Below are 25425 nucleotides of genomic sequence, written 5' to 3'. Positions count from 1 at the left end.
ACTGTTTCTTCTGGCGACTTTCCATCTGATTCAACCGTCTTCAAGGCTCTGGTGTCACGCCGTTAACGGCGATAAAGGGGCAGGACAGCGTACTGGGACCCGCACCTGTCCCTGCCACTATAATGGGGCCCTGGCTTTCCCTTATCTCAGTGGTACTTATGATGGTTAGGAGGCCTGAGCCGCCAGCGTATACCTGTTTCCTGTGCAGACCTTATCATTGGCCCCTTCTCCCCCCAAGGGAGGTGGACTGCACCAGTGTATAAATACAACAAATAACAGGGTATACAGACAAGGTAACTTAAAGTCTCTAACTCACCAAATGCTAATACAACCACAGAGGTAACACAGAGAAGGGAAGAGAAGGAAAAAACTAGGAAGGAAAACAGGTTTAACATGCAACCAAAACAGCAGACACCAATCTCTGTAAATAAACCTCCAAATCCAACACTACGCTCCTTCAACCTCCAAGCCAGGCAGTAGAACTGATCACTGACAATAGCTGAAGTCAGGACTGGGTCTATATAGAGGATCAGATTACAAAATCCACTTCAGCTGCGAGATCCAGCTCTCAGCAACTCAGCAATAAGGTTAACTCCTGCACTGCTGGCAAAAAGCAGCCAGGGCAGAATACAGGAGAAGTGCTTCTGTTCACTGTGTGTGAACGAGGCCCAGAGCGCTGCGGTTCTCTGGAACCTCTCTGTCGCGGTAGCCCCGTGACATCTGGATTTGGATCAATCATCACCAACCCATCACACTCTCTCCTCCTGAAGTCCACAGAGGGTTCAGACACTTCCGAACTTTTTTAGCTCTCCTGATACGTCTTTTTTTTAGTAAATAATTTTTTAAACTCTCAGACTTTTGTTAGGAAGTAAGAATGCTAGAATTCTATGTTGTGGCATTCCTCTTGTTATTACTCTTGGAAATTTATGAATAATAAAACATTACATTCTAAGGAAGAAGCATGCAACTGCATTTTTTCATATATATATATATATATTTTTTTTTTTTTTTAACTAGAAACGTCATCTCATTTCCTGGCACTCCTCCTTATGTTTGTATGAATAAATGGATAGTTTTTTAAATTTTTTTAAATATATACAACATGTATGTAGAAATATAATAGCTATACAAGCCCTACGATGCTTTTATTTCCAGATGTTTTGTGACAAATCAGTGTGGGGTTTTTTTTTTGCTTACAATAGTAAAACGTGAAGCTGTTAAAAATGCCAAAAAACGTGGCGTGAAACAGGACTAAGTTAGTATATCCATTTGGAGACACATAAATCTGTGTAGTGAGTATTAAAGTGTTTCAGACTTGTGTATCTCCCTGGCTTATCTTCATGCTGCCACTTGGTTAAATTCCCACACAATAAAATAGCTGCAGATGGTCAGCCAGCGGGGTGTTGTTTTATGGCCGACAGTATAAGAAAAGCAGGGAATTTGAGTATGAAACGCAATGTTCCATAGCTCCACAAGATCATCACTAGTGGTTGGCAAAAACAAACTGGCACTGTACCCCCGCACATTGTGCCCACTGTCTCACCATGCTGCAAAGGGATGGAACAAACCCAGAGACAAATATTTGCAAACACTTTTTGCTGGCTTGAGCTGTGAGATTATGGGTTTCTACATTAAATCCAGGCACAAACTGGAAAGATGTTGGTTCATAAATGTAATGGAAGTGAGACCGCGGGAAACCATTGGATAAAAGCAGTAGAGTCTAGTACGACCTTGTACATGTAGACATATACAGTTGTGCTCAAAAGTTTACATACCCCGGCAGAATTTTTGCTTTCTTGTCCTTTTTTCAGAGAATATGAATAATAACACCAAAACTTTTTCTCCACTCGTGGTTAGTGGAGAATAATAATATGGATGAAGTGAAAATATTAAATTAAGTTACATCGGGATAACAAAGTGATTTTCCCAAAAAGGTGGTCTTATAGGAGAGTTTCTCTATTTATCACAACTGGGCACTGTACTCGGGTACCTTTTGCAGTCCTATACACAATGAATTAATGATTCGCTGGTGCATGTGCGTGGCCATCGTTCCATTATAATGGGGAATTTGAGAGCCCGATTCCCGAGATCTGTGGTTGTTCGAGAGATCAAAAACCTGGTTATCAGTAAGGCCCCGCCATACACATAGATATTGGTGGGTTCAGCCAACATTAGTCTAATGGTTTGGCCAATTGCCTACTAAATGTGGGGACCCCAGGCAACTGATTGTCAGGAGAGTTAAGGATACTGCTGATTTCGGACTACCGATTGTTTTTGTGTATAGAAGAGCTGCCCATAGTGGCTGCCGGCCAAACAATCTTCCGAAGCATTGACAGCCATCTCGTGTATGACAGGCTTTCGTCATCCCCTATCCTGTGGTCCATCTATTTGCTCACTTTATGATTGTTGTAGCTAGATAAATTTTGCACATGTACCATAGTTCATTTGTATTTTAGTATTTTTAGCGTAGACCAAAAAAGATATTGCACTTATATACACTGTATACGTGTGCAGCCACTGGATAATATTATTTTTAAGCAAACTTAAAAAATCACTGCACCCAAACAAACGAGCATTTTGCTTCTTTTTCTAGTATTTTCTTCCCTGATAAGATGGTCCGATGGTCAGGAACAAGCAAACACTCATTCCCTCGTTATTGGCTCATCTACATGGGCCTTAAAAGAGAAGACTGGTTTAATCCTCATTGCTATTGGGTATTAAATATCTAAAAAACTTCCAGCACCAGAGGTACTGCAATATTCGCAAATATGGGAGTCATGTCATAGTGATGGGTTAGGGTATGGGGGGGGGGGATTAGAGAAAAGGTATGAGGCCATTGTTCCTGGTTGCATGTTCCGCTAAATGTTACAAAATTTGCAGAAAAATTTCAGAGGCAGTTGAAATCACTCCAGGAGAGTGGGATTGAAGTACATTTGCTCCAAAATGTAGCAACTTTTTAAATAATCACAATTGATAAATTATAAGTTATTACTTTGACCCGCGTTGGAGCCGGATGGCCGGATGTGACGTACAGCGGTTGCGTTCTCGCTCCACATGTGTTGACATTAGAGAGGCGGGCTTGATTGGTATACCACCTGGGTCACCTCTATAAAAAGGTAACAGGCCCTGATGTCCACACAGCCCCCCTGAAGAAGCCCCGCGAAACGCGCGTCGGGGCTATTGTTACATGCGGCACTGATCCTCTGGTTTTTCTTCTCTCCACCCACATGGGTAAGAACTTTGTGCGTCCTGTATTTTGATTGGCACCTCTTAGTGTGGTAGGGCAGCAACACTTGAGTGCATATATATTTTATGCCAAACCGCTATAGAGTTAGATACTTATATAAATGGGATTGACTTCAAATAGAGTATAATTATAACAAATTGATGATATTATGTGCCCTTAATGGTCGCATGGAGGGAATCAGAGGGAGACGCCTGTAACTAGAAATCCTCCCCTCTTGACCCTGGTATTGTCGAAGCTTCTTGGGAAAGAGGGAGATACCCCCTACTGACACTCTTACCATCCCTTACCTTTTTATCCCCAGCGCGACCACCCGAACCCCTTCTCCCAATTAAGACAGAGACAAGAGTTTCTTTGGAATTATGTAGGCCACAGCAGCCTGTTTATTAAACAAAAACAATGGTTAACAATTAATGTAAAAGCATACATTTCAAAACTAGGGGAAGTCCTTGGAGCCCAAAAGAATCTGGTGATTTTAACCATACCGCGAACATAACTCAAACCATATTTTACTCCCAGCCGTTGTAAGCCTGGCTCGGGAGCACCAAAAACCCCGCAAGAGGGTTCACTGTTCGCGGTAAAAACATGAGATCCGACCACCCCTGCCGGAACTCCCCACCACCAATCACCAGATCCAAAACATAATAAACTTCAGAACAGAGGAGCCATATACCTATGGACCCCCCAAACCAATTTCCACCAACTCCAAGGACTCCCCCCAACCGCCCAGGCCGCAATGACCCAAAAAGAACCATGTGCATACTAAAACCACCCGCTCACCGCGAGTAATTTACACCCACAGAACCACAAACCAAAAAGGGCGGGAGGGAGGGATGCTTTCAGTGCTGGTGAGCGGGAACTGACCGGCCCCCGCCCCCTGACACTTCCCTAACCCTCTCTTCAACTATCTCCCCCGCCCCCTATACTGTTAACCCTTTCAGCCCCACCCCCTCCTCTCCAACCCATTGTCATGCTGGCCTTCGCTTAGCCGTGGGGGGGAGGGGGCGGCTCGCTCCGGCCTGTCCTTGACCCTGGTATTGTCGAAGCTTCTTGGGAAAGAGGGAGATACCCCCTACTGACACTCTTACCATCCCTTACCTTTTTTTCCCCAGCGCGACCACCCGAACCCCTTCTCCCAATTAAGACAGAGACAAGAGTTTCTTTGGAATTATGTAGGCCACAGCAGCCTGTTTATTAAACAAAAACAACGGTTAACAATTAATGTAAAAGCATACATTTCAAAACTAGGGGAAGTCCTTGGAGCCCAAAAGAATCTGGTGATTTTAACCATACCGCGAACATAACTCAAACCATATTTTACTCCCAGCCGTTGTAAGCCTGGATCGGGAGCACCAAAAACCCCGCAAGAGGGTTCACTGTTCGCGGTAAAAACATGAGATCCGACCACCCCTGCCGGAACTCCCCACCACCAATCACCAGATCCAAAACATAATAAACTTCAGAACAGAGGAGCCATATACCTATGGACCCCCCAAACCAATTTCCACCAACTCCAAGGACTCCCCCCAACCGCCACAACGAGAGGCCTTTGAAAACCTTAAAGGCCCGAGACCCCACCCAACCGAAAAGCTATGGCCTTCTCAATGCCCTCCTGTAACCCGAGAGCCCAAAAATCCATTCCTACAGCATTCAAATGCACGCCGTCCGCCAACCAATACTCCCCATTTCCAGATTCCAATTCAAAATGTCTGACCGCCGCACCCCCATTCCTAACCACAAAGGCAGACACCGCCCTGTTCACCTTTATGCGGGCCTTATCAATTTTTTGCAAAGACCGCATGTGCTTCCACCGTTTCCGCGGCACGATTTCGGACCAGACGACAGTCAATCCCGGGTACAAAACCCACAAACGTAAACAGTCCTGTTTGATGTCTCTAACCAACTCCCGAAAAGGTCGGACCCCAAGATCGTTACCCCCCACGTGCAAAACCAAAACGTCGGGAGCTCTGTCCAGTCTCACACTGTTCTGGTTTTCCCGCAACACACGATTCCAGGCCATACCCCGAAAACCGAGCCACCGGATGCCTGCGACGCTTCGATCAAATCCGAGTTGCCTGCCCTCCGTCCGAACGTCGGCTCGCAGAGCTCCCCAGTGCACGTACGAGTGTCCAAGAATCCACACCAATAAACCTTGGTGACCTGGAACACAAACACAAACTTAACAACTGTCCCCTACTGCAGCAAAACGCTCCATAAAGCCTATAAAACCCCATCGACCACCCCCTGTGGCCGCACATAACTTCTAAAGCGGTTGGAGCGCCACCTACCGATCCTACGAATGGCGGAATCCTCCAATCCCCCAATTGCCGCTTCAGTTGCGGCACCTATCCGGAAGGAGTGAGGGGCGAAACAAGCCCCATCCAACCCCACCGAGGAAATCGCCTTTTTGAAAACCGCCGTGAACTGGTATCGAGACAAGCAGGAACCATCCTGGTGACATAACAATGCCCCATCCCGCTTAGGCTGCAGGCCCCAAAAGTTGCTAAGGCAAGAGACTGGACACATAACGGACCCCGCAACTGAGCCCACCACAATTCTGCTGCCCCGCCCCTCCTGATCCGACTTTGACCTTCACAACCATAACTCCACCTGGCCCCCAGCCAACAATACGTCCCTGGCCAATAAACCCCCCGGCCCTTTTTTGTTTGGTGCCACCAACTCTCCTACTCTAAAGGCCCCAAAAAAGGCCAATGAAAAGGCCAGCCGAAATAAACAAAGCTCAAAAAACGAAGAACACAGTGATGACAATGCTTCGCCCAATTTTTCCAAAACGTTAAAAGACACCGGCCTCCTAGAATCTGTTCCTCTGGGCCGCCGCCTAAAACCTCTTACGGCCCTCTGCACCAAAAAGGACTTGGTGATATCGTCCCGACCCCGCAATTTGCAACCAAAGGCCAGGGCCGCCATGACTCTTGACACTTTTGCGGGAGACCAACCCGCTGATGCCCCCCGGCTCAACCATGACAACAGGATCCCGATCTGATCCTGGTAGCTCCACCCACCAGATTCCGCTGCTAGCAAAAACTCCCACTCCCGCCAAGTTGCCTGATAAGCCTCCCAGGTTCTGGGAGCCAACGACGCCTTAATCAATGCCTGAGCGTCCCGGACACCGCTAGCCAAAGTTCTGGAGGGCACTCCAAACCGACCATCTCCGCCTCCGGGGCCAATGACCGAAAACGATCGAACTGCAAACGAGAAAGAGAGTCAGCGATGGAGTTATGAACTCCCGGCACATGCGACGCTGTGACATGCGCGTTCAAATTCAAACACAACAGCACCAAACGCCGTAACACGCAAACCACCGGCGGCGAAGATGCAGACAAACTATTAATCGTGCAAACCACCCCCATGTTATCGCAACGAAAACGAACACGCCTGTTCCGAAAATTATCTTGCCACAAGTGCACCGCTACCAAAATAGGGAAAATCTCCAGGAGAGCAATGTTACGAACTAAACCAGTAGAAATCCAACTCGCAGGCCACTTTGCCGCGCACCATTGCCCTTGGAAATATGCTCCAAAACCCGAACCTCCGGCTGCGTCAGTGAATAATTCCAACGACTCGTTGTCAATCACGCCCGCCATAAACAACGACCTACCATTATATGACTTCAGGAACTCACTCCACACTGCCAAATCCTCCTTGTGCTCAGCTAATAACCGCACAAAATGGTGAGGAGCCTTAACTCCCGCCGTAGCGCTAGCCAACCTCCTAGAAAAAACTCGCCCCATTGGCATGACTCGACAAGCGAAATTAAGCTTACCGAGCAGAGATTGCAGGTCTCGCAAAGGCACCTTACGCAGGCGACCAGTTCGCACAACGTCTTCCCGTAGGCCCGTCAATTTGTCCTCAGGCAAACGAAACTCCCACCGCACGGTATCGATGACTATGCCTAAGAAACACAAGCACGTACTCGGGCCTTCCGTCTTACCCGGTGCCAGCGGGACCCCGAACCGCGAAGCCACCCATTCAATCGCATTCAAAATCCTTGCACAGCAATCGGACCCCGCCGGGCCGATGCACAAAAAATCGTCTAGGTAGTGTAGGACCGCATCGCAACCAGACACGTCCCATACCACCCATTCCAAAAAGGAACTAAACGCCTCGAACAGAGCACACGACAGCGAACAACCCATGGGCAAACATCTGTCAACAAAAAATTTTTTCTCCCAAAAACATCCAAGAAGTCTAACGCTAGACGGATGAACCGGCAACAATCGAAAAGCGGCTTCTATGTCCGTCTTTGCCAACAGGGCACCTTTTCCGCATCTCTGCACCCAAGCTACCGCTTCATCAAACGATGCGTAAACCACCGAGCACAAATCAGGATCAAAGCCGTCGTTCACCGACCTACCCTTAGGATACGACAGGTGCTGGATAAGGCGAAATTTTCCCGCTTCCTTCTTAGGGACCACCCCCAGAGGGGAAACAACTAAGTCCTCAAACGGAGCATGGTCAAAAGGGCCAGCCATGCGGCCCAAAGCCACCTCTTTACGTAACTTCTCTGAAACCACCTCAGAGTGTAACAAGGCTGAATGCAGATTTTTCCTAACAACGGGAACCACAAAAGGAGGTGCTGGAATAACAAAACCTTCCGTAAAACCGGACAGTAACAGTGCCGCCTTTTCCTTATCCGGGTACCTACTTAGATAAGGGACCATCCTTTCCACCATCACCGGAGTCTCCCCCATGGGAATTACCTGGACCTGATTTTGTCTTGCCCTTCTTAAAGCATTTTGCGGCTCCGTGGGAGGAACCACTGCAGTGGGAGCACAAATGTTTAAATCTACAATTGCTTCCAAATTTGCACTGTCCCTCATTAAATTGCCAGCAGACACCCAACTTCTGTCCTCCTGCCTGACCGGCGTTGCCTGAGGAGCTCCCTGCACCGGACTGAGATCCATGGCCGGACCCACCGGCCCCCCCTTGAAAGGGATGGCCGAACTTGTACTGCGCCATCACGCGCAACCAGAGACCAATATCCTTCTGGTCCCACCTAATAGCCGGCCGCACAGCTTTTCTCTGCCTAAACTGCTCATCGTATCTCAGCCACGCCTGACCGCCATACACCCTATGAGCCTCACTGATGGAATCCATGTAGCAAAACAGCCCCGAGCAATTCTCCGGAGCCTTCTCGCCAATAACACTGGCCAAAATGGCAAAAGCTTGAAGCCAATTAGCAAAAGTCTGGGGAATCAAACGCCAACGCCGCTTTTCTTCCTCCTCCTTTTTTAAATCCTCCTTCTTCCCCTTGTCAATGTTAAATTTCTCCAAGGGGAGCAGTGAAAAAATTTCCACGTACTCATCCTTACTAATCTTTTCCCTGACCTCTTTCTTAAGATGCGCCCCCAACGGGCCCTCAAAACACACGTATACCTCGCCGTGCGCCCTATCATCTAAGTGGACCCTACACTCCTTCTCCTTCTCAGTCTGCACAGAAACCGAAACTGGCTCCGCAACCTCGGCCTGCGCTGCTGCCGCACTAACCGGACTCCGTGTTACACCAGACCAAGCACCCAAAAAACCCTGCGGAGCCACATCACGATCCAATCTAGCTAGCAGGTTCTGCACATTAACCAAAAGCTCCCGCACCCCTGCCGCTTCACCGCCACCTGCTACCCCTGCCGCAGCTACGCCGCTAAGCGCTCCCTGACCACCACTAAACGCAGGCGCACTAGCATCATAAGAACAAGCACGAGACACAGACGCATACTCACCGGGCTGCAAGGGATCTGTGGTCCCTCCAGCCGGAGTGCTGGTATCCGGACGTCCACGAACGGCCCAATCCGCCACCGACCCGTCCAACGATGTGCCTTGGAGGTGTCCGTCAGACCCGCTGCTCCCGGACGCAGCTGGCCCGTGGGACACTGGATTCGGACTCCCCGCGATGGGGGGAGACGCCGCCTGGACCGGCGAGGGCACATCTTGCTGACCGGCGCCAGCCGCAGTCCAGGCCGCCGTAAGAGGCTGTCCGCTCCAAGGCCCTGGAGCAGGGGGACCCCCCGCCACTGTAGTAGGGGCCGACCCAGCGCCGTCCTGCCTCGGGCCGCCCGCCCCGCTTCCATCCACCGCTCCTCTGGGCCCCGCTCTCACCGCCGAGGCAGACCGCGCGGCGGAACCGGCACCGCCGCGGCCTCCCGCTGCTCTAGGCCCCAAGCGCTGCCCGGCGCGTCTTGGCTCCGCCCCCACCGCACCACGAGGTGAGGGCCTAGCAACCGCCGCTGCGCCCCCCCTGGCAGTCGGATTCCTCCCAGGCCGGGGCCTACTCGCCGCTGCTCTTACCGGCGCCCGGCCTGGAGGGTCCCGGGAGGGGCTCCTACGCCTGCGGGGGGCGCTAGGCCCAGGATCCGGCGATAGGCACTCGGGGGGCCGTGTCCGCCGAGCCCGCCGATCAAGATGGGGGACCGCCGGCGGGGATCTGCTGCCGCCGGCGCCGCCGTCCAGCAGGTGGGCCACCTGCGCCTCCAGCCATCCGGAAGGCCGAGAGGCTGCAGCCGCCCTCAGGCTCTGCAGCACAGCGTCCACACCTGACATGCTGCTGCTTTCAGTGCTGGTGAGCGGGAACTGACCGGCCCCCGCCCCCTGACACTTCCCTAACCCTCTCTTCAACTATCTCCCCCGCCCCCTATACTGTTAACCCTTTCAGCCCCACCCCCTCCTCTCCAACCCATTGTCATGCTGGCCTTCGCTTAGCCATGGGGGGGAGGGGGCGGCTCGCTCCGGCCTGTCCTTTCTCATCTGTCTATGTGTAGCAATCTTATATATGTAAGTAGGCTATTTAATAAAATGAATACTGTTGATATATATTGGCCTCACTATAGTTTATTTGAGAGCAAGTTTGCTCCATTGTTGTTTGTAGGATCAATGTTACAAAATTTGCAGAAAAATTTCAGAGGCAGATGAAATCACTCCAGGAGAGTGGGATTGAAGTACATTTGCTCCAAAATGGAGCAACTTTTTACATAATCACAATTGATAAATCAGCCAAAAACATCTGGTAACCCCAAACTCCACTCACTATGGCAAAAATAAGAAAAAAAAAACCTCACACGGCAAAAAAAAATTAAAATAAAGTTTAAATAAGGTGCAAGTTAAAAGAAGAATAAAACACAATTGAAAAACAGGCAAAAACCCACCAAAAACTAGATAATAAAAGGCAAAAATGCAATAATGAGTCAGGTCCAATAACCTGCTCTTCTATTCCATTTTCATTGATCAATGCCTACTTGTTTCTTTTTCCCCTTATTCTATTTCACAGAGGCAGAGAAGCTGCAGATTCATCTCCCTCCTTCCCTCCTACCTCAGTTGTATTTAATATTTCACACTAGACACATTATTTGCATATCAACGTTCCTTTACATTAACAGAGAGCCATAAAATATTAACCCATTACTTGCCAAATTAAAATTTTGACAAGTACGGATTTTTCAGAAAAGGGCGTCCCAATATTCAATTAAAAATGACAATGACATGACTTCCTATTTTGAAAACATTCATTTTACAAACACAACACAAAAAATTGGACCTAATTATAAAAATGATAAAATCTTAGTTGCTAGAATCTAAAGATTAAGCGTCCCAAAAAAAAAGACATTGGTAGATAATGGGTTAATGATTTAAGCTTAAAAAAAAGTTCATAATAGTTAACTTTAATGATGTATCTTGGACGAATATAGCACATGTACATCAAAAAAATGTAATAAGAGAAATTATACAGTTGATTGCACTGAAATGTCCTTGTGGCGCTTCTTTAAAGCCTCTTGCGGAGCAGCACAATGAACTTAGCGTAATTATTTGCCAATTTTCTCTGATTTACACCTGATCTATTATGGATCTCTCCAGAAACCCATCATTTTCTTCGAATGGCACAGCATGTGAACCGTGTGTTTTTCTACTGTGAAATTTCAAAAGCTATTAATGGATTTCTAAAAAACAAACAAAAAAAAAACTAAAGAAAAATGGTAGAAAAAGCTGAATTCCATAAATCATATTGGCAGTCAAACAAAGACAGTAGAAAGAGAATTGATTTCACTCCTGTACAATATACTGTGTTGTGAATGCCGGAAAGTGTACAATACAATAAAGCCGATTCTCTATTATTTCCAAGCAAAATCTCAATGATTTTAGGGACTTCTGGATTCTCCAACTAAAGGATTATGAGTAATGATGAATTATGGTTCAAGGTAATCATCTTTAGGCCCCATGACCACATCAAGACCTTCCAAAGAACCCTTATCGTGTGACAGACTAAGGTTTCATATTACAGAGCTGTTAGCTCCCCAAATGACACATGGAGGCACCAGATGGCCTTTAGATTCTATGATGTCCATTTTTCAGATACATATAATATGTAGGACACCTTGGCTTTTTGTAAAGCTTTCCTAGTAATAATACACTTTGCAATAGAGCTTTTATAGACTATTCGCTTTCACTTTTCACTTTGCACTCACTGAGATCAGAATCAAATCTCTGCACTCACTAAAAAATCTAGCAAGTAAGGAATCTATTGACTCCAATTCATCAAAGTGTTTACATTCCGGCTTAAAACACTTTGAAAAGTTTGAAGATTTTACTCCAATTTTGTCCAGCTATGCCAAAATGGATGAAGCTGGGATGGGTCGTGGTATGGCAATTCATGTCTAATTCATGATGAGCTGTGGTGTACTTATTTCACAAACATGGGTACAATGCAAATAAAGAGGCTAATAAAAAAATTACGTGACGTCATGGCAGGTCCTTCTCCCATACCACCGGAACCTGCCGCTTGCATGGAACGGTCACCAAAGCGTAGACAGGAGCGGGAAAGGCAGCGGAAAGTGAGTATATAATGATTTTTTATTTTATAAAATTATTTTTAACATTAGATGTTTTTACTATTGACGCTGCATAGGCAGCATCAATAGTAAAAACTAGGTCACACAGGGTTAATAGCGGCGGTAACGGAGTGAGTTACCCGCGGCATAACGCGGTCCATTACCGTTGGCATTAACCCTGCTTGAGCGGTGACTGCAGAAAGTATGGAGGGGGCGCCGACTGCAGGGGAGTAGGGAGGGACTAAACGGACTGTGGCCGTCGCTGATTGGTCACGGCAGCCATGACAGGCAGCTGGCGAGACCAATCAGCGACTTGGATTCCATGACAGACAGAGGCCGCGACCAATGAATTTCCGTGACAGACAGAAAGACAGACAGACAGAAGGACAGAAAGACGGAAGTGACCCTTAGACAATTATATAGTAGATATATATATATATTTATTATTTGTGTGTGTGAGTGTGTAAAATGATTTCTAAAAACCTGAATATGATTTTATATCTATATGTATTTACTTATTGTTTTGGAATTTTTTAACTTCATAATAATTAAGAAGTGACTTTAGGGGAAATTCTTTTTAGAGAGTTATGTTTATTGGCCTTGAAGCTATCAATAATCGTGAGCAAGTTCTACAACATATTCATGTTGTTTATTATCATATATATATTATCATGTACATATGTCTATGTCTCCACCAAATACATATTTATTCATTGAATATATTAATTATTTTAAATTCCATTAATAAAAAAAAATACTATGCATATAAAAATGAAAATTAGGTACTTAGAGCACATATTGGCCAGTTTGTGAGTGTCCACCAACCACAACAAGGCGTACCTTTCTTTGGACCCTAACCTAACTTTAATCAGGAACACCTCTCCCAAGCTAAAAGCGTACAGATTTAAAGGGGTTATCTGGGACTTTTTTTTTGTTCTTACTAGGGGGCTTATCATGTATCAGCAGGTAGTTGCTAACTGCCTGCCTGTTCGGCTGTGTGACGATCTCTCCTAACTCAGATCCATGCCAACAATTATCCTGCTCCCTGTGATGTCACGCCGACAGAGCATTTCCTTCTCTTCTGCTCTGCTCTCATTGTCGAAGTCACGTTGACTGACAGCAGGCTCCCCGCTGCGTTAGACAGCGCTGCTTGTCAATCAACATATTGGCAATAATGTTCCATCTACAGAGTGAGAAGGAACGGCTATGCCAATGTGACATCGCCGGAAGCAGTAGAATTGTTGCCTGGAGCCGTCCATGATCATTTCACGGGAGAACTGGTAGGTAGTTAGCACCTACCTGTCGATAAATGCTTAGCCCCCATATAAGAAAAAAGTCTCAGATAGCCCCTTCAAAAGGCATTAATATTTAACAGCCTTACATTGATGGGGAAAGTGCTCAATCCAATACGGAGGTCGTCACCACTGTGTTTTGGCCCACAAGAGAATTAAGTGAGGGTCTCATCATAGAACTGTTCACCTTGTCATGGCTGATGTGCACATGAATTGTTCAGTTTGATGTGCTACGTATCTTCGTTTTATAAGCATAGCTTATTTGGCATTATTGCCGTTTAATATATTCAATGTTTGCATGTATCTTGGCGCACGCAGTGTACTGCTGAATTCTTTGGTTATGTAGATAAAGTACGGCAAATGTCCAGACATATACACACCTACCCATCTATCTATATAGACACTGTTGGTTGCAGCGATGATTACATTCAAGCTGAAATAATTGGTTGGTCATTTAAGAAGAACGCTTTCAAATGCGATCTGTGATCCCGATATATGTTTATGTTTTCCAAACACCTAATAATTAGCTGAGGACAATATCGCCATCTACGGGAAACAACTAGCAGAAGCAATCTTAGTTGATATTTTACAGTGTTTGTTCAGACTGTAGCTCAAAAATAAATTCAAGATATCACATAAGCAAAAAAGGAACAAGCCAAACATTGAGTCTGACTTCATATCTTCTAGATACCATACACTGAAAACATTAGTGAAATAAAATCCACAGACTTTTAAAGTTTTGAAAAATGTTTGAAAATTCGTTCTAATTTTGTTTTTCCAAGATTTTTTTTAAAGTCCAACTGGGCTTTTATTAACTGTTATGTTATGATTCCTGGAAAAATTATTTACCAATATATCTCAATTAACCTAAAGGTATGGCACTTCCCCATGCGGCACAAAAATAATTAAATAAGCAAAGAAAGAAAAAGATTGTGCCGGGGATGAAATATATCACAAGAATCATTTAAAGAGTTACATGTTATTGTATGAATTAACAACATGTATATGCAAAATAATTCAAACACCAAACTACAACAGAGACACCTTTAAAAAACCTATATCTGAAGCAGTGGTGAAGCAGGTGTTGGGTCTTGTGGTAGGTGACCTGTTCACACTCATGCAGTACTACCTTTTTTTCACTTGGGTACATCACATGCCGACTAGATTCTCATCCTAGAACATTTATAGAAGCAGATGAGAATCTGGTCAGCATGTTGATGCAAGTATGGCATGCAAAGCGCATATTTGCAGTCACGTGATTGCTCTCTCATTCTGGAAATAGAGGGGAATCTTGACATTGTGCACATTGCAATCTGCAGTGATAGAGTGACTGCAAAACAATGAGCGCACACTATCAAGATCCCCCCTTATTTTCGAGTGGCAGCCACTGCAAGCGTGCGATTTGCATACTTGCGGGCAGTCTAGTCGGCATGTGACTACAAATATGCAAATTGCACACTTGCAGTCACATGACTGTCCACTTTCTCTGGAAATAGAGGGCAATCTGGACAGTGTGCGCAGTGCACACCTGGAAAAATCCCTTAAAATTTTCAGACTAGGAGCATCATTCATCTCAGCACTGATGATGTATAACAGGATACTTACACTGATTAGCATTCTGTTTCCCTGTCCCAGGATCTCTCTCTTGGACTCATGATGTAAAGGCCACATGTGGCAAAGATATTATGGGCCCAATTCATAATTTGCCTTTTTTTTAAGTCACTTTTATTTTTTTTGAAATAAATAAGGCAGCACACTGCAGCGCTAGAACATACAAACTTGAAATACGAAATTTGAACTGCATTACTGCACTAGAAATATGAAAAATGAGAGCGTTTAGCGCATAAAAATGGCCAATTTTATGTGTACCTGGTAGCCACTTTACGGCATCTCTCTTATGCCAGGTCCTACGCTTGCCTTACCTCGCTGAGAATAAATGTCTCCATCTGAATGGGTACATGTGAAACCTCTTCCTAGACTAAAATTCTCTCTCTCTATGGAGGGGTATAGTCCAATACCCCTCCATAGAGAGAGAGAATTTTAGTCTAGGAAGAGGTTTCACATGTACCCATTCAGATGGAGACATTTATTCTCAGCGAGGTAAGGCAAGCGTAGGACCTGGTATAAGAGAGATGCCGTAAAGTGGCTACCAGGTACACATAAAATTGGCCATTTTTATGCGCTAAACGCTCTCATTTTTCATATTTCTAGTGCAGTAATGCAGTTCAAATTTCGTATTTCAAGTTTGTATGTTCTAGCGCTGCAGTGTGCTGCCTTATTTATTTAACTATATACGAGTTGGCGACTCTAGGTTCAGCACCTGTTCACACTTAGTCTATGTTTGGATGTGCAGGTCAGGTTTTTGAAATGTAAACTTTTATTTTTTTTAACTTGGTTTAATTCGCTGAAGTCTATTGAGCAAAATTATTTTAAATGGAGCATATGGTTCATGAATTTTGCTCAAAGTCCAAAATGTTATTTTTTTCTGTCTAACCATTTTTAATGAGAAATCCACATGTAAATAAGCTGTTAAGATCTATGGGTCGGACATAGATCTCCCTGAGAATCTGCCTCCATAGATTATATTAAATGAAAGGGGTCCTTACTAGTGATGAGCGAGTGTACTCGTTGCTCGGATTTTCCCGAGCACGCTCGGGTGACCTCCGAGTATTTGTTAGTGTTCGGATATTTAGTTTTCATGACCTCAGCTGAATGATTTACAGCTGCTGGCCAGGCTGAGTACATGTGGGGGTTGCCTGGTTGCTAGGGAATCCCCACATGTAATCAAGCTGGCTAGTAGCTGTAAATCATTCAGCTGCCGTGATGAAAACTAAATCTCCGAGCAGTCATAAATACTCGGAGACCACCCGAGCATGCTTGGGAAAACCTGAGCAACGAGTACACTCGCTCATCACTAGTCCTTGCCAGTGTGAGACATGTAATGACTGACATATACAAAATAAACTAGGCACTCAACTTAAGGATGAATTTTTTGGCTTTTAGTGTAGTCAAGGCAAAACATTTCGGCCGCATCTGGCCTTTATCAATTACAAACTATACAGGAGTGTCAGGGATTCGTGGGAATCCTGTGGATTTTAGTGAGGCACGTCTCGATATGGTCACTTTCACAAGAGTATGCGGCCTCTAAAGGGAAAAAACCCCAATGGTAAACAAGCCAGGGGACCTGAATGTGCGTACGTGCCTGGAGAAAGAGGCAGTGTCAGCTGCTTGTCAGCTCGACCATACCGAGACGTGCCTCACTAAAATCCACAGGATTCCCACGAATCCCTGACACTCCTGTATAGTTTGTAATTGATAAAGGCCAGATGTGGCCAAAACGTTTTGCCTTGACTACATTAAAAGTCAAAAAATTCCTCCTTAAGTTGAGTGCCTAGTTTATTTTGTATTACTTCATGGTGTGGGATCCTACTACGGCACCTTCCTTAGTAGTGCACACGGTTCTCTATTATGTAATGACTGACAGTCTGCTCTGTTGATCTACATGTCTCACACTGGTAATGCTTCCTTTCATTTAAAATAAGCTCTGGAGACAGATTCTCGGGAAGATCTATGTCCGGCCCATAGATCTTAACAGCTCATTTACATGTTAAGAAAAATGTGGATTTTTGTGAAATAAGACATCAGCTCAGATATCAACGGATCATTTTATTCAACTCTCTATGACCTGCGTGCCCCTATAGATTACTAAGGAGGGTTGATACTTCTGACAGATTTCCTTTAATGTATGGGTAATTTTTCTTTTGACGGAAACAATATGAAGCAAAAAGCAATCTTAAGCAATTAACATTAACCTAGATATTCGAAATAATCTGTAATGCTATACTGGAAATGTTTGCTCCCCAACGCTTAGGTGGAAAGCTGGCCATGAATATGTTAAAATACATAAAGGCAACCAGGAGAGCTCCAGTACCTTCTCCCAGATCTCATATTCTGTCAGAGGTCCACCTTTCAGATGGGAACAGGGTTCCCTTCATTCTTGGGATCAGAAACGGCACTGAACCTCTTTTATGACAGGTCGTAGCAGATCCGCAGCAATTATCATTAATACCTGTTTTGGTCAGAGGACTGGAGAAGAGCTGCTGAAGAAGTTTATTTTCTGAGGTTCTCAACAGGACGACAATGTCAGCTGGAAGGGTATCCCTATTCTTCTCCAGAAACCCACAAGCATCATAGAGGACCTGCAATCCCATTACACAAGCATGGGTTTAGGTAAGAAAAATTGTGCAAGATCGGTTCAAGTAAAATTAGGTTTTATTATCAAACTTTTTTCAATCAGGAGCATCAAAAACATTCATCTGTAAATCTTTTTCTGCATGACGTAGTCTACAAGCTTCCCTGGGCAAAGTCATGGAAACCTCAGAGTATTTCTGATATTGTTTTAGGTGTCAGTTTGTAAGAACATACAGCTCTGACAAAAATTAAGAGACCACCACATCAAAACCCTGTCACGGGCAGCCCAATCTCCAGACCTGAACCCCATTGAAAACCTCTGGAATGTAATCAAGAGGATGATGGATAGTCACAAGCCATCAAACAAAGAAGAACTGCTTACATTTTTGCGCCACAAAAGTGTGAAATACTGGAGGAAAGCATGGCAAGACGCATGAAAGCTGTGATTAAAGATCATGGTTATTCCACAAAATATTGATTTCTGAACTCTCCCTGAGTTAAAACATTAGCATTGTTGTTTCCAAATGATTATGAACTTGTTTTCTTTGCATAATTTGAGGTCTGAAAACACTGGAGTTTTTTTTTTTTTAATATTGACCATTTTTCTTTGTCAGAAAAAAAAATACAAAATGTATTGCTTGGAAATTCGGAGACATGTCAGAAGTTTATAGAATAAAAGAACAATTTACATTTTACTCAAAAATCTACTATATAAAGCTGAATGTGTGTGTGTGTGTGTGTGTGTATGTCCGGGATTGGCATCTGCACCGTCGCAGCTACAGCCACAAAATTTTGCACAGTCACACGTCTGGACCCCGAGAGCGTCATAGGCTATATTGTGAGGTGAAATTTTAACCCCGCGCGTTCCAATTCACCAAACAATTTTGCCCCTATCTACATAATGGGGAAAAAAGTGAAAGGAAAAGTGTTGGAAGCGTCGCAGCTACAGCAACAAAATTTTGCACAGTCACACGTCTGGACCCTGAGAGCGTCATAGGCTACGTTGTGAGGTGAAATTTTAACCCCGCGCTTTCCAATTCACCAAACAATTTTTCCCCTATCTACATAATGGGGAAAAAAGTGAAAGGAAAAGTGTTTGAGGCGTCGCAGCTACAGAAACAAAATTTTGCACAGTCACACGTCTGGACCCTGAGAGCGTCATAGGCTATGTTGTGAGGTGAAATTTTAACCCCGCGCTTTCCAATTCACCAAACTATTTTTCCCCTATCTACATAATGGGGAAAAGTGAAAGGAAAAGTGTTGGAGGCAAATTGACAGCTGCCAGATGTGAACAAGGGGGACTTAAAGAATGAGAGCGATGGCGCAAAAGAGTATATACCGATCAGTTGCTAAGGTGGGACCCCGACATGGGATACTCACCACACACGGGGATATGAACACACACACAAAATGCGCAACACACTACCACGTGCTTGAACACATAGACCACCCTCAGCACACATTTCACCACACATACACCAACCTCGCCACATAAAAGTCGAAACACAAAAGTCGCCGATCAAAACTCGCCACGCGCAAAACTCGCCACATGCAAAAACTAGGCTCACGCAAAACTCGCCACAAGTGCAAAACTCACCTCATGGAAAACTCACCACACGCAAAACTTGCACACGCGGAAAAATTGCCACATGCACAAAATTTGCAACACATGCAAAAGTTGTCTCACACAAAACTTGCACATACTCAAAAGGCACCAGATATAAAACTCACCACGCGCAAAACTCGCCATGCGCAAAACTTGCTGCACACAACTTGCTACACTAACCTGTCACATGCAACTCGACACACAAAAAGTTGCTACACGCATGTTGCCACACAAAACTCAGCTCACAAAAGTCGCTACATGCATGTCGCCACACACAACTCAAGACACACAACTTGACAAACGAAACTCGCCCTAAAACACACACAAGTCTGGTATTATCCTTCAAAAATAAAAATCTGATTAATAAGCAGACAAACTACAAGAGCAACAAATGTACCATATAGGAAATACGGCAGCTGTCAGTCACATGACCTGTCTGTAATGTGTATGTGTGAGCTAATATATACTGCCAGGGGGAAGGCTTCCTGTTGGCTGTGGATTTATCAGGCTGCCAATTAAGCTTACAAATACTGAGGTAAAAATACTGACCAAATAACGTGTGAATGCGGTCTAATACAGGAGGAGATGACACACAGGTATATACTATATACAGGAGGAGATGACACACAGGTATATACTATATACAGGAGGAGATGACACACAGGTATATACTATATACAGGAGGAGATGACACACAGGTATATACTATATACAGGAGGAGAGGACATACAGGTACCTTATATACTATATATGGGAGGAGATGACATACAGGTATATACTATATACAGGAGGAGATGACACATGTATATACTATGACAGGAGGAGATGACATACAGGTATATACTATATAAAATAGGAGATGACACATAGGTATATAGAGGAGGAGATGACATACAGCAGGTACATACTATATAAAGGGGAGATGACATACAGGTATATACTATATATAGGAGGAGATGACATACAGGTATATACTATATACAGAAGAGATGACATGCAGGTATATACTATATACAGGAGGATATAACACATAGGTATATACAATATACAGGAGGAGATGACATACGGCAGGTACTGTATATACTATTTACACGGGAGATGACATAAAGGTATATACTATATACAGAGGAGAAGACATACAGGTATATACTATATACAGGAGATGACATACAAGTGTATACTATATATAAGGGAGATGACAAACATGTATATACTGAGGGGAAAATGAGAGGTGTGAGGTGAAAATGAGAGATGTGAGGTGAAAATGAAAAGGTGTGAGTGCAAAATGAGAGGAGTGAGGGAAAATAGTGGAGTGATGGAAAATGACAGATGTGAGGTCGAAATGACAAGTGTTAGGGGGAAATGAGAGGAGTGAGGGGGGAATGAGAGGAGTGAGGGGGAAAATGAGAGGAGTGAGGGGGAAAATAAGAGGAGTGAGGGGGAAAATGAGAGGCATGATGGGAAAATAAGAGAAGTGAGGTGCTATAACTAACCACAGATATTTACTATGCCAAGGCAATGCCGGGCTCTTCAGCTAGTATACCTATAAAGAGAAAAATCAGATAAACTGAACATTTTGCAGTGGTCTCTTAATTTTTGCCAGAGCTGTATTCATGTGTCCACTACACACTTATTGGCATATAAGTACAGTATGTAGACAATGGTGTACTCTATAGAAACAGCCTAGATGGGACCTTTAAAAAGTGGGTGCCCAATTCTGAATGATTCCAATACTTGGGTGACATGTCCTTGTCTGGACTCCTTTTTGCAGTGAAACAAAATTGTTATCAACCAAAGTGATAAGAAATTGGCCCAAGACATATGGAAAGGGTACGGCAGGTAAAAATAATGAAAACACCAGACCCTTCTGTCCTCAAGAAGGCCCAGTTTTATCTTTGTTATGGACCCCTCTAGAGTCTCATTCTCTTCTATGCACGCGGATTTTAGTGATAATAATTGGCTAACCTTGCCAGCATAATGCTGAATGCCGAAACAAAGCTCCACGCATTTTGGCATCCAAAAGTATTTGCATCTAAGATTACCTTCAAATTTATCTGGAAAGAGAAAATTTGACTTCATCACTTTTTCAATATATCTCAAATGCAGTTTCTTATACAGAAATACACAACATGCTTTATCAGTATTATCCAGCTTAGAATAACCTAATGTGGCAACTGGATCTGTGTGTGATACTAGGATAACCATAAACACTAGGCAATGAAGGCATAGAGAAAAAAAAGTACACTCCTACAGGGCATTACAGCTGTGAAGCAATGTCATCAATATAGTGAGCAAAAAAAGACACATACTGCCCTGGTCCAGCATTCAGTTTGGTCCCTCATGGCAGCCGAACTAGAGCAGTCTCCACGCTCGTCCCTGGTGTTCTCGGACTAGCATTTTGAGCTTATTAGACCCTGCAACATCATGGTAGGCTCAGAAGCTAAGATTGTCCTGTTTCGGCCCAAATTGGACACCGGACACTGTCGGACACAGATAGAAGAGGGCCACTGTGCAGGCTCTTTGCAGGACAATAGCTCATCATAATGCACAATTCCACCTGCGTTGGAGGTGGTAGTGGCCCCCTTACGCTTTAGGTCCCTGTGTGGCTACACACCAATGATATGTCTGCCCTTGACACCGGACCAGGGCAGCGTAAAATATTTTTGCTCAACTTTAGCAATTAACCAAATATCTTGGGTTGCAAATTGTTTATTGCGTTTTAAGTGTTTGAAGTCATAGGATAAAGCACCACAATACACAGGCAAACATTTTTCGCATACCAACTAAAGTCTGGTCCGTTGCCTGTGGGAATCGGCTCTCTTCATCTAGCAGAGATAAAAGCCCCATGGGTTTCTGAAGAAAGGTATCCAGTAGAGGCCGGTTGTCCTCGTACTTCACCAGCTCAGCATCTATTCCTTCACTCTGATATTCAATCTGTTGGTGAAAAATGTTACTCATTTAACTTGAAAATAATTTGAGTTTTCTTTTAAAATCTCCAGTTCTTCCGATGACAGCGGATTGCTGCCTTCACTGCAATACAGAGACATTAGCTTTCTCCAGTATACAAGTGGGTTCCATGTTATGATGCATGGTATCGGAGCTTTGTAGGTCCCACAAAACACTTTTTTCCCATCTGTCTCTTTTCCATTCATGTGGGTGGCTCTGTGCAGCGCTGCTCTCCAGAGCCCACCTCTGCCCCGCTATTACTAGGATATAGTATGGACATTTTAGTAACACCGCCTATTGTCACTGTCACTTGAAAACAAAGAATGTTTATATAGCTTGAGGAGGTGGTTGACGGATGAAAAAAGGGATGACGAGTGGAGAATTAACTATTCTCACCATTATCACACCATTATTTAAAAAATGAAAGAGAAGTTGTGTCTTCAGCAGCTAAGAGCAATGCAGTCTCCTCCCTTCCTTCCAGGCGGACTCTCCTCGAGTGACAACTCTGGTAAATAGTAGAACTAAAGTATTAGTAGAACTATAAAGCCCAGCACAACTTCTCCTATACCACATTCAGTCATCAGTGGTTTGTTCTGGAGTGTGTACGGTTATCCCTGTATTTACACATAGAGGTAACAGGACATTTGAAGAAAAATACAGCTCTGGATAGCAGAGAGAAAAGATTAGTAGACCTTCTGTAAAAGCTGCTCGGCTGATTCAGAACTACATCTCTCTTCAGAAGCTGAGAAGGAGGTGAGCAGTTAACTGCTCTATATTATTCCACGTGCTGGAGAGAGCTCACTGGAATGTTAGGAGTTAACCCCTCTACTGGAACTACAACACACTCTCAGACAGGCTCTGGTGGCTGGGTTCCATGGAAACCAGCTGTACACTATAAAAGACCTTAGCAGACCTTCTGTGTCTAAGAAAAGATTAGCAGACCTTCTGTGAAAGCTGCTGGGCTGATTCAGAACTTCATGTCTCTTCAGAAGCTGAGATGGAGGCGAGCAGCTAACTGCTCTATAGTATTCAATGAGCTGGAGAGAGCTGACTGGAATGTTAAGAGTTAACCCCTCTACTGGAACTACTACACACTCTCAGACAGGCTCTGGTGGCTGGGTTCCATGGAAACCAGCTGTACGCTATAAAAGACCTTAGCAGACCTTCTGTGTCTAAGAAAAGATTAGCGGACCAGCTGTACACTACAAAATAATAAATCTCTCATTGCAGGAGAATGACAGCAGATAGAGAAAGCAAGTCAATTGCAAACTTGCTTATATTCATGTTGTCTAACTAATTAAAGCAATGTAAGAACTTGAGAACACCCCTTTAAAAGGTTAAGAAAAAGATGAACTGGAAGTGCATTTCAATTTCCACAAAATGCATGCTGTGTGAACAGAGGCCAATAGTTTACAGAGCCATCATGGTCCGACTGCGCCCTGCAAGATAAAGTGCAAAAAGAAAACCACATATCAATGTATGTAAGGTATTAGTTTATATTGGGGCCTCAATACGTAAGCATGCATTTTGTAGCACTGGGCAGCCCGCCTGTTGTGCGTTACTAATAGGCTGCAAACCAGATGCCTTGCATTGCGTGTGTGAATTATGCCATATACAGACTAGTATCTCTTATCTTTTTGTACACTAATGCCAAACAGCCAACACTGGATTGAAAGTGGTTGTTTCATCGGTATTTTTTGCACCTGTGTGTTTGCCATCATTTATCGGGTCCGCTGCGCTCTGCTGGTGCATTCAGTTGGAGGCTTCAGCAGGTAAAACATCTCTGCTTTTTTCTGTGACTTTTTTGAATTTTTTGGAGGATTTGTAAGTCCTCTTTTTGTGTCGGTGTGCATTTCAATTTCCTGCAGCACTGAATACTTACTGATAGGTGTCTCCACTGTTTATATCTGTTCGATATCAACATGGGAGCGGATAGGAATTGTCTAAAGTGGTCAATCCCCTTAGGAAGTTAATAAGTTTAGGGCTAGAAAGCTGGGTATCTGTTCAGGGTCACCTTTTACTAGGAAAACCCCAAAGACGTTTTCAATATCTTGGTGATACATATTATTTGGATACTCTATTAAAGTAGTATTAAGATTTAAATTTTGTATGGTGGTATTATCCAAAGAAGACCAGTTACCGGATTTCACAGTACAAGATGTCTACATTATTGAGTAGATCCCAGTCCTGATGAGGCTGTTGTAATTACTTTGATAACTTCATGTCAGAATGACTTTATAATCCCTTTTGAAAGTTTTTTTCCATGCTATTGTAAAGAACTAAGAAGATTTAAATTGTATGATTTAATGTAGTTTATAAAGTGACAATACGCATCTGTGATGTTTTATTGAAGAAATGTGAGTGTGTGAAAGAAAGGAGACGTTTGGTAGGTCAGCCACAATGGTGTAACTAGAGAACCACGTAGTAATGTCCCCACCTTGGGCCCATCCTGGTATATGTGTCCCCTATCCTGGGCCCATCCTGGTATATATGTCCCCTATCCTGGGCCCACCCTGGTATATATGTCCTCTATCCTCGGTCCATCCTGGTATATATGTCCGCTATCCTGGGCCCATCCTAGTATATATGTCCTCTATCCTCTGCCCATCCTGGCATATACTGTATGTCCCCTATCCTGGGCCCATCCTGGTATATATGTCCCCTATCCTGGGCCCATCCTGGTATATATGGCCCTTATCCTGGGCCCATCCTGGTATATATGTCCCCTATCCTGGGCCCATCCTGGTATATATGTCCCCTATCCTGGGCCCACCCTGGTATATATGTCCTCTATCCTGGGCCCATCCTGGTATATATGGCCCTTATCCTGGGCCCATCCTGGTATATATGTCCCCTATCCTGGGCCCACCCTGGTATATACTGTACGTCCTCTATCCTCTGTCGATCCTGATATATATGTCCCTATCCTTGGTCCATCCTATTATATATGTCCAGATCCTTGTATACTTGTCCCTCATCCCGGCCCCATCCCAATATATATATGTTCTTCATCCTGGTATATATGTTCCTGTTCCTGGCCCCATCCTGGTATATACAGTTAGGGCCAGAAATATTTGGACAGTGACACAAGTTTTGTTATTTTAGCTGTTTACAAAAACATGTTCAGAAATACAATTATATATATAATATGGGCTGAAAGTGCACACTCCCAGCTGCAATATGATAGTTTCTACATCCAAATCGGAGAAAGGGTTTAGGAATCATAGCTCTGTAATGCATAGCGTCCTCTTTTTCAAGGGACCAAAAGTAATTGGACAATGGACTCTAAGGGCTGCAATTAACTCTGAAGGC

The 25425-nt window shown here is 44.2% G+C and overlaps 1 protein-coding gene across 1 annotated transcript in view; it reads right to left on the bottom strand.

Moving 5' to 3' along the window:
• MYO3B (myosin IIIB) overlaps positions 1–25425 on the bottom strand; it is a 351459-nt gene that overhangs the window by 106029 nt on the left and 220005 nt on the right. The window contains exons 20-22 of the mRNA XM_069733111.1: positions 21948–22101; positions 21133–21221; positions 17440–17569 (exon numbers count right to left, since the gene is read on the bottom strand). Of these exons, the coding sequence (XP_069589212.1) occupies positions 17440–17569; positions 21133–21221; positions 21948–22101 (373 nt within the window). The remainder of the gene's footprint in view (positions 1–17439; positions 17570–21132; positions 21222–21947; positions 22102–25425) is intronic.

Source organism: Ranitomeya imitator, chromosome 7, assembly GCF_032444005.1.
Source record: "Ranitomeya imitator isolate aRanImi1 chromosome 7, aRanImi1.pri, whole genome shotgun sequence".
NCBI classification, from domain to species: Eukaryota; Metazoa; Chordata; class Amphibia; order Anura; family Dendrobatidae; genus Ranitomeya; species Ranitomeya imitator.
Note: the sequence above shows the minus strand (reverse complement) of the source record. Positions and strands in the feature narration are given on the sequence as shown.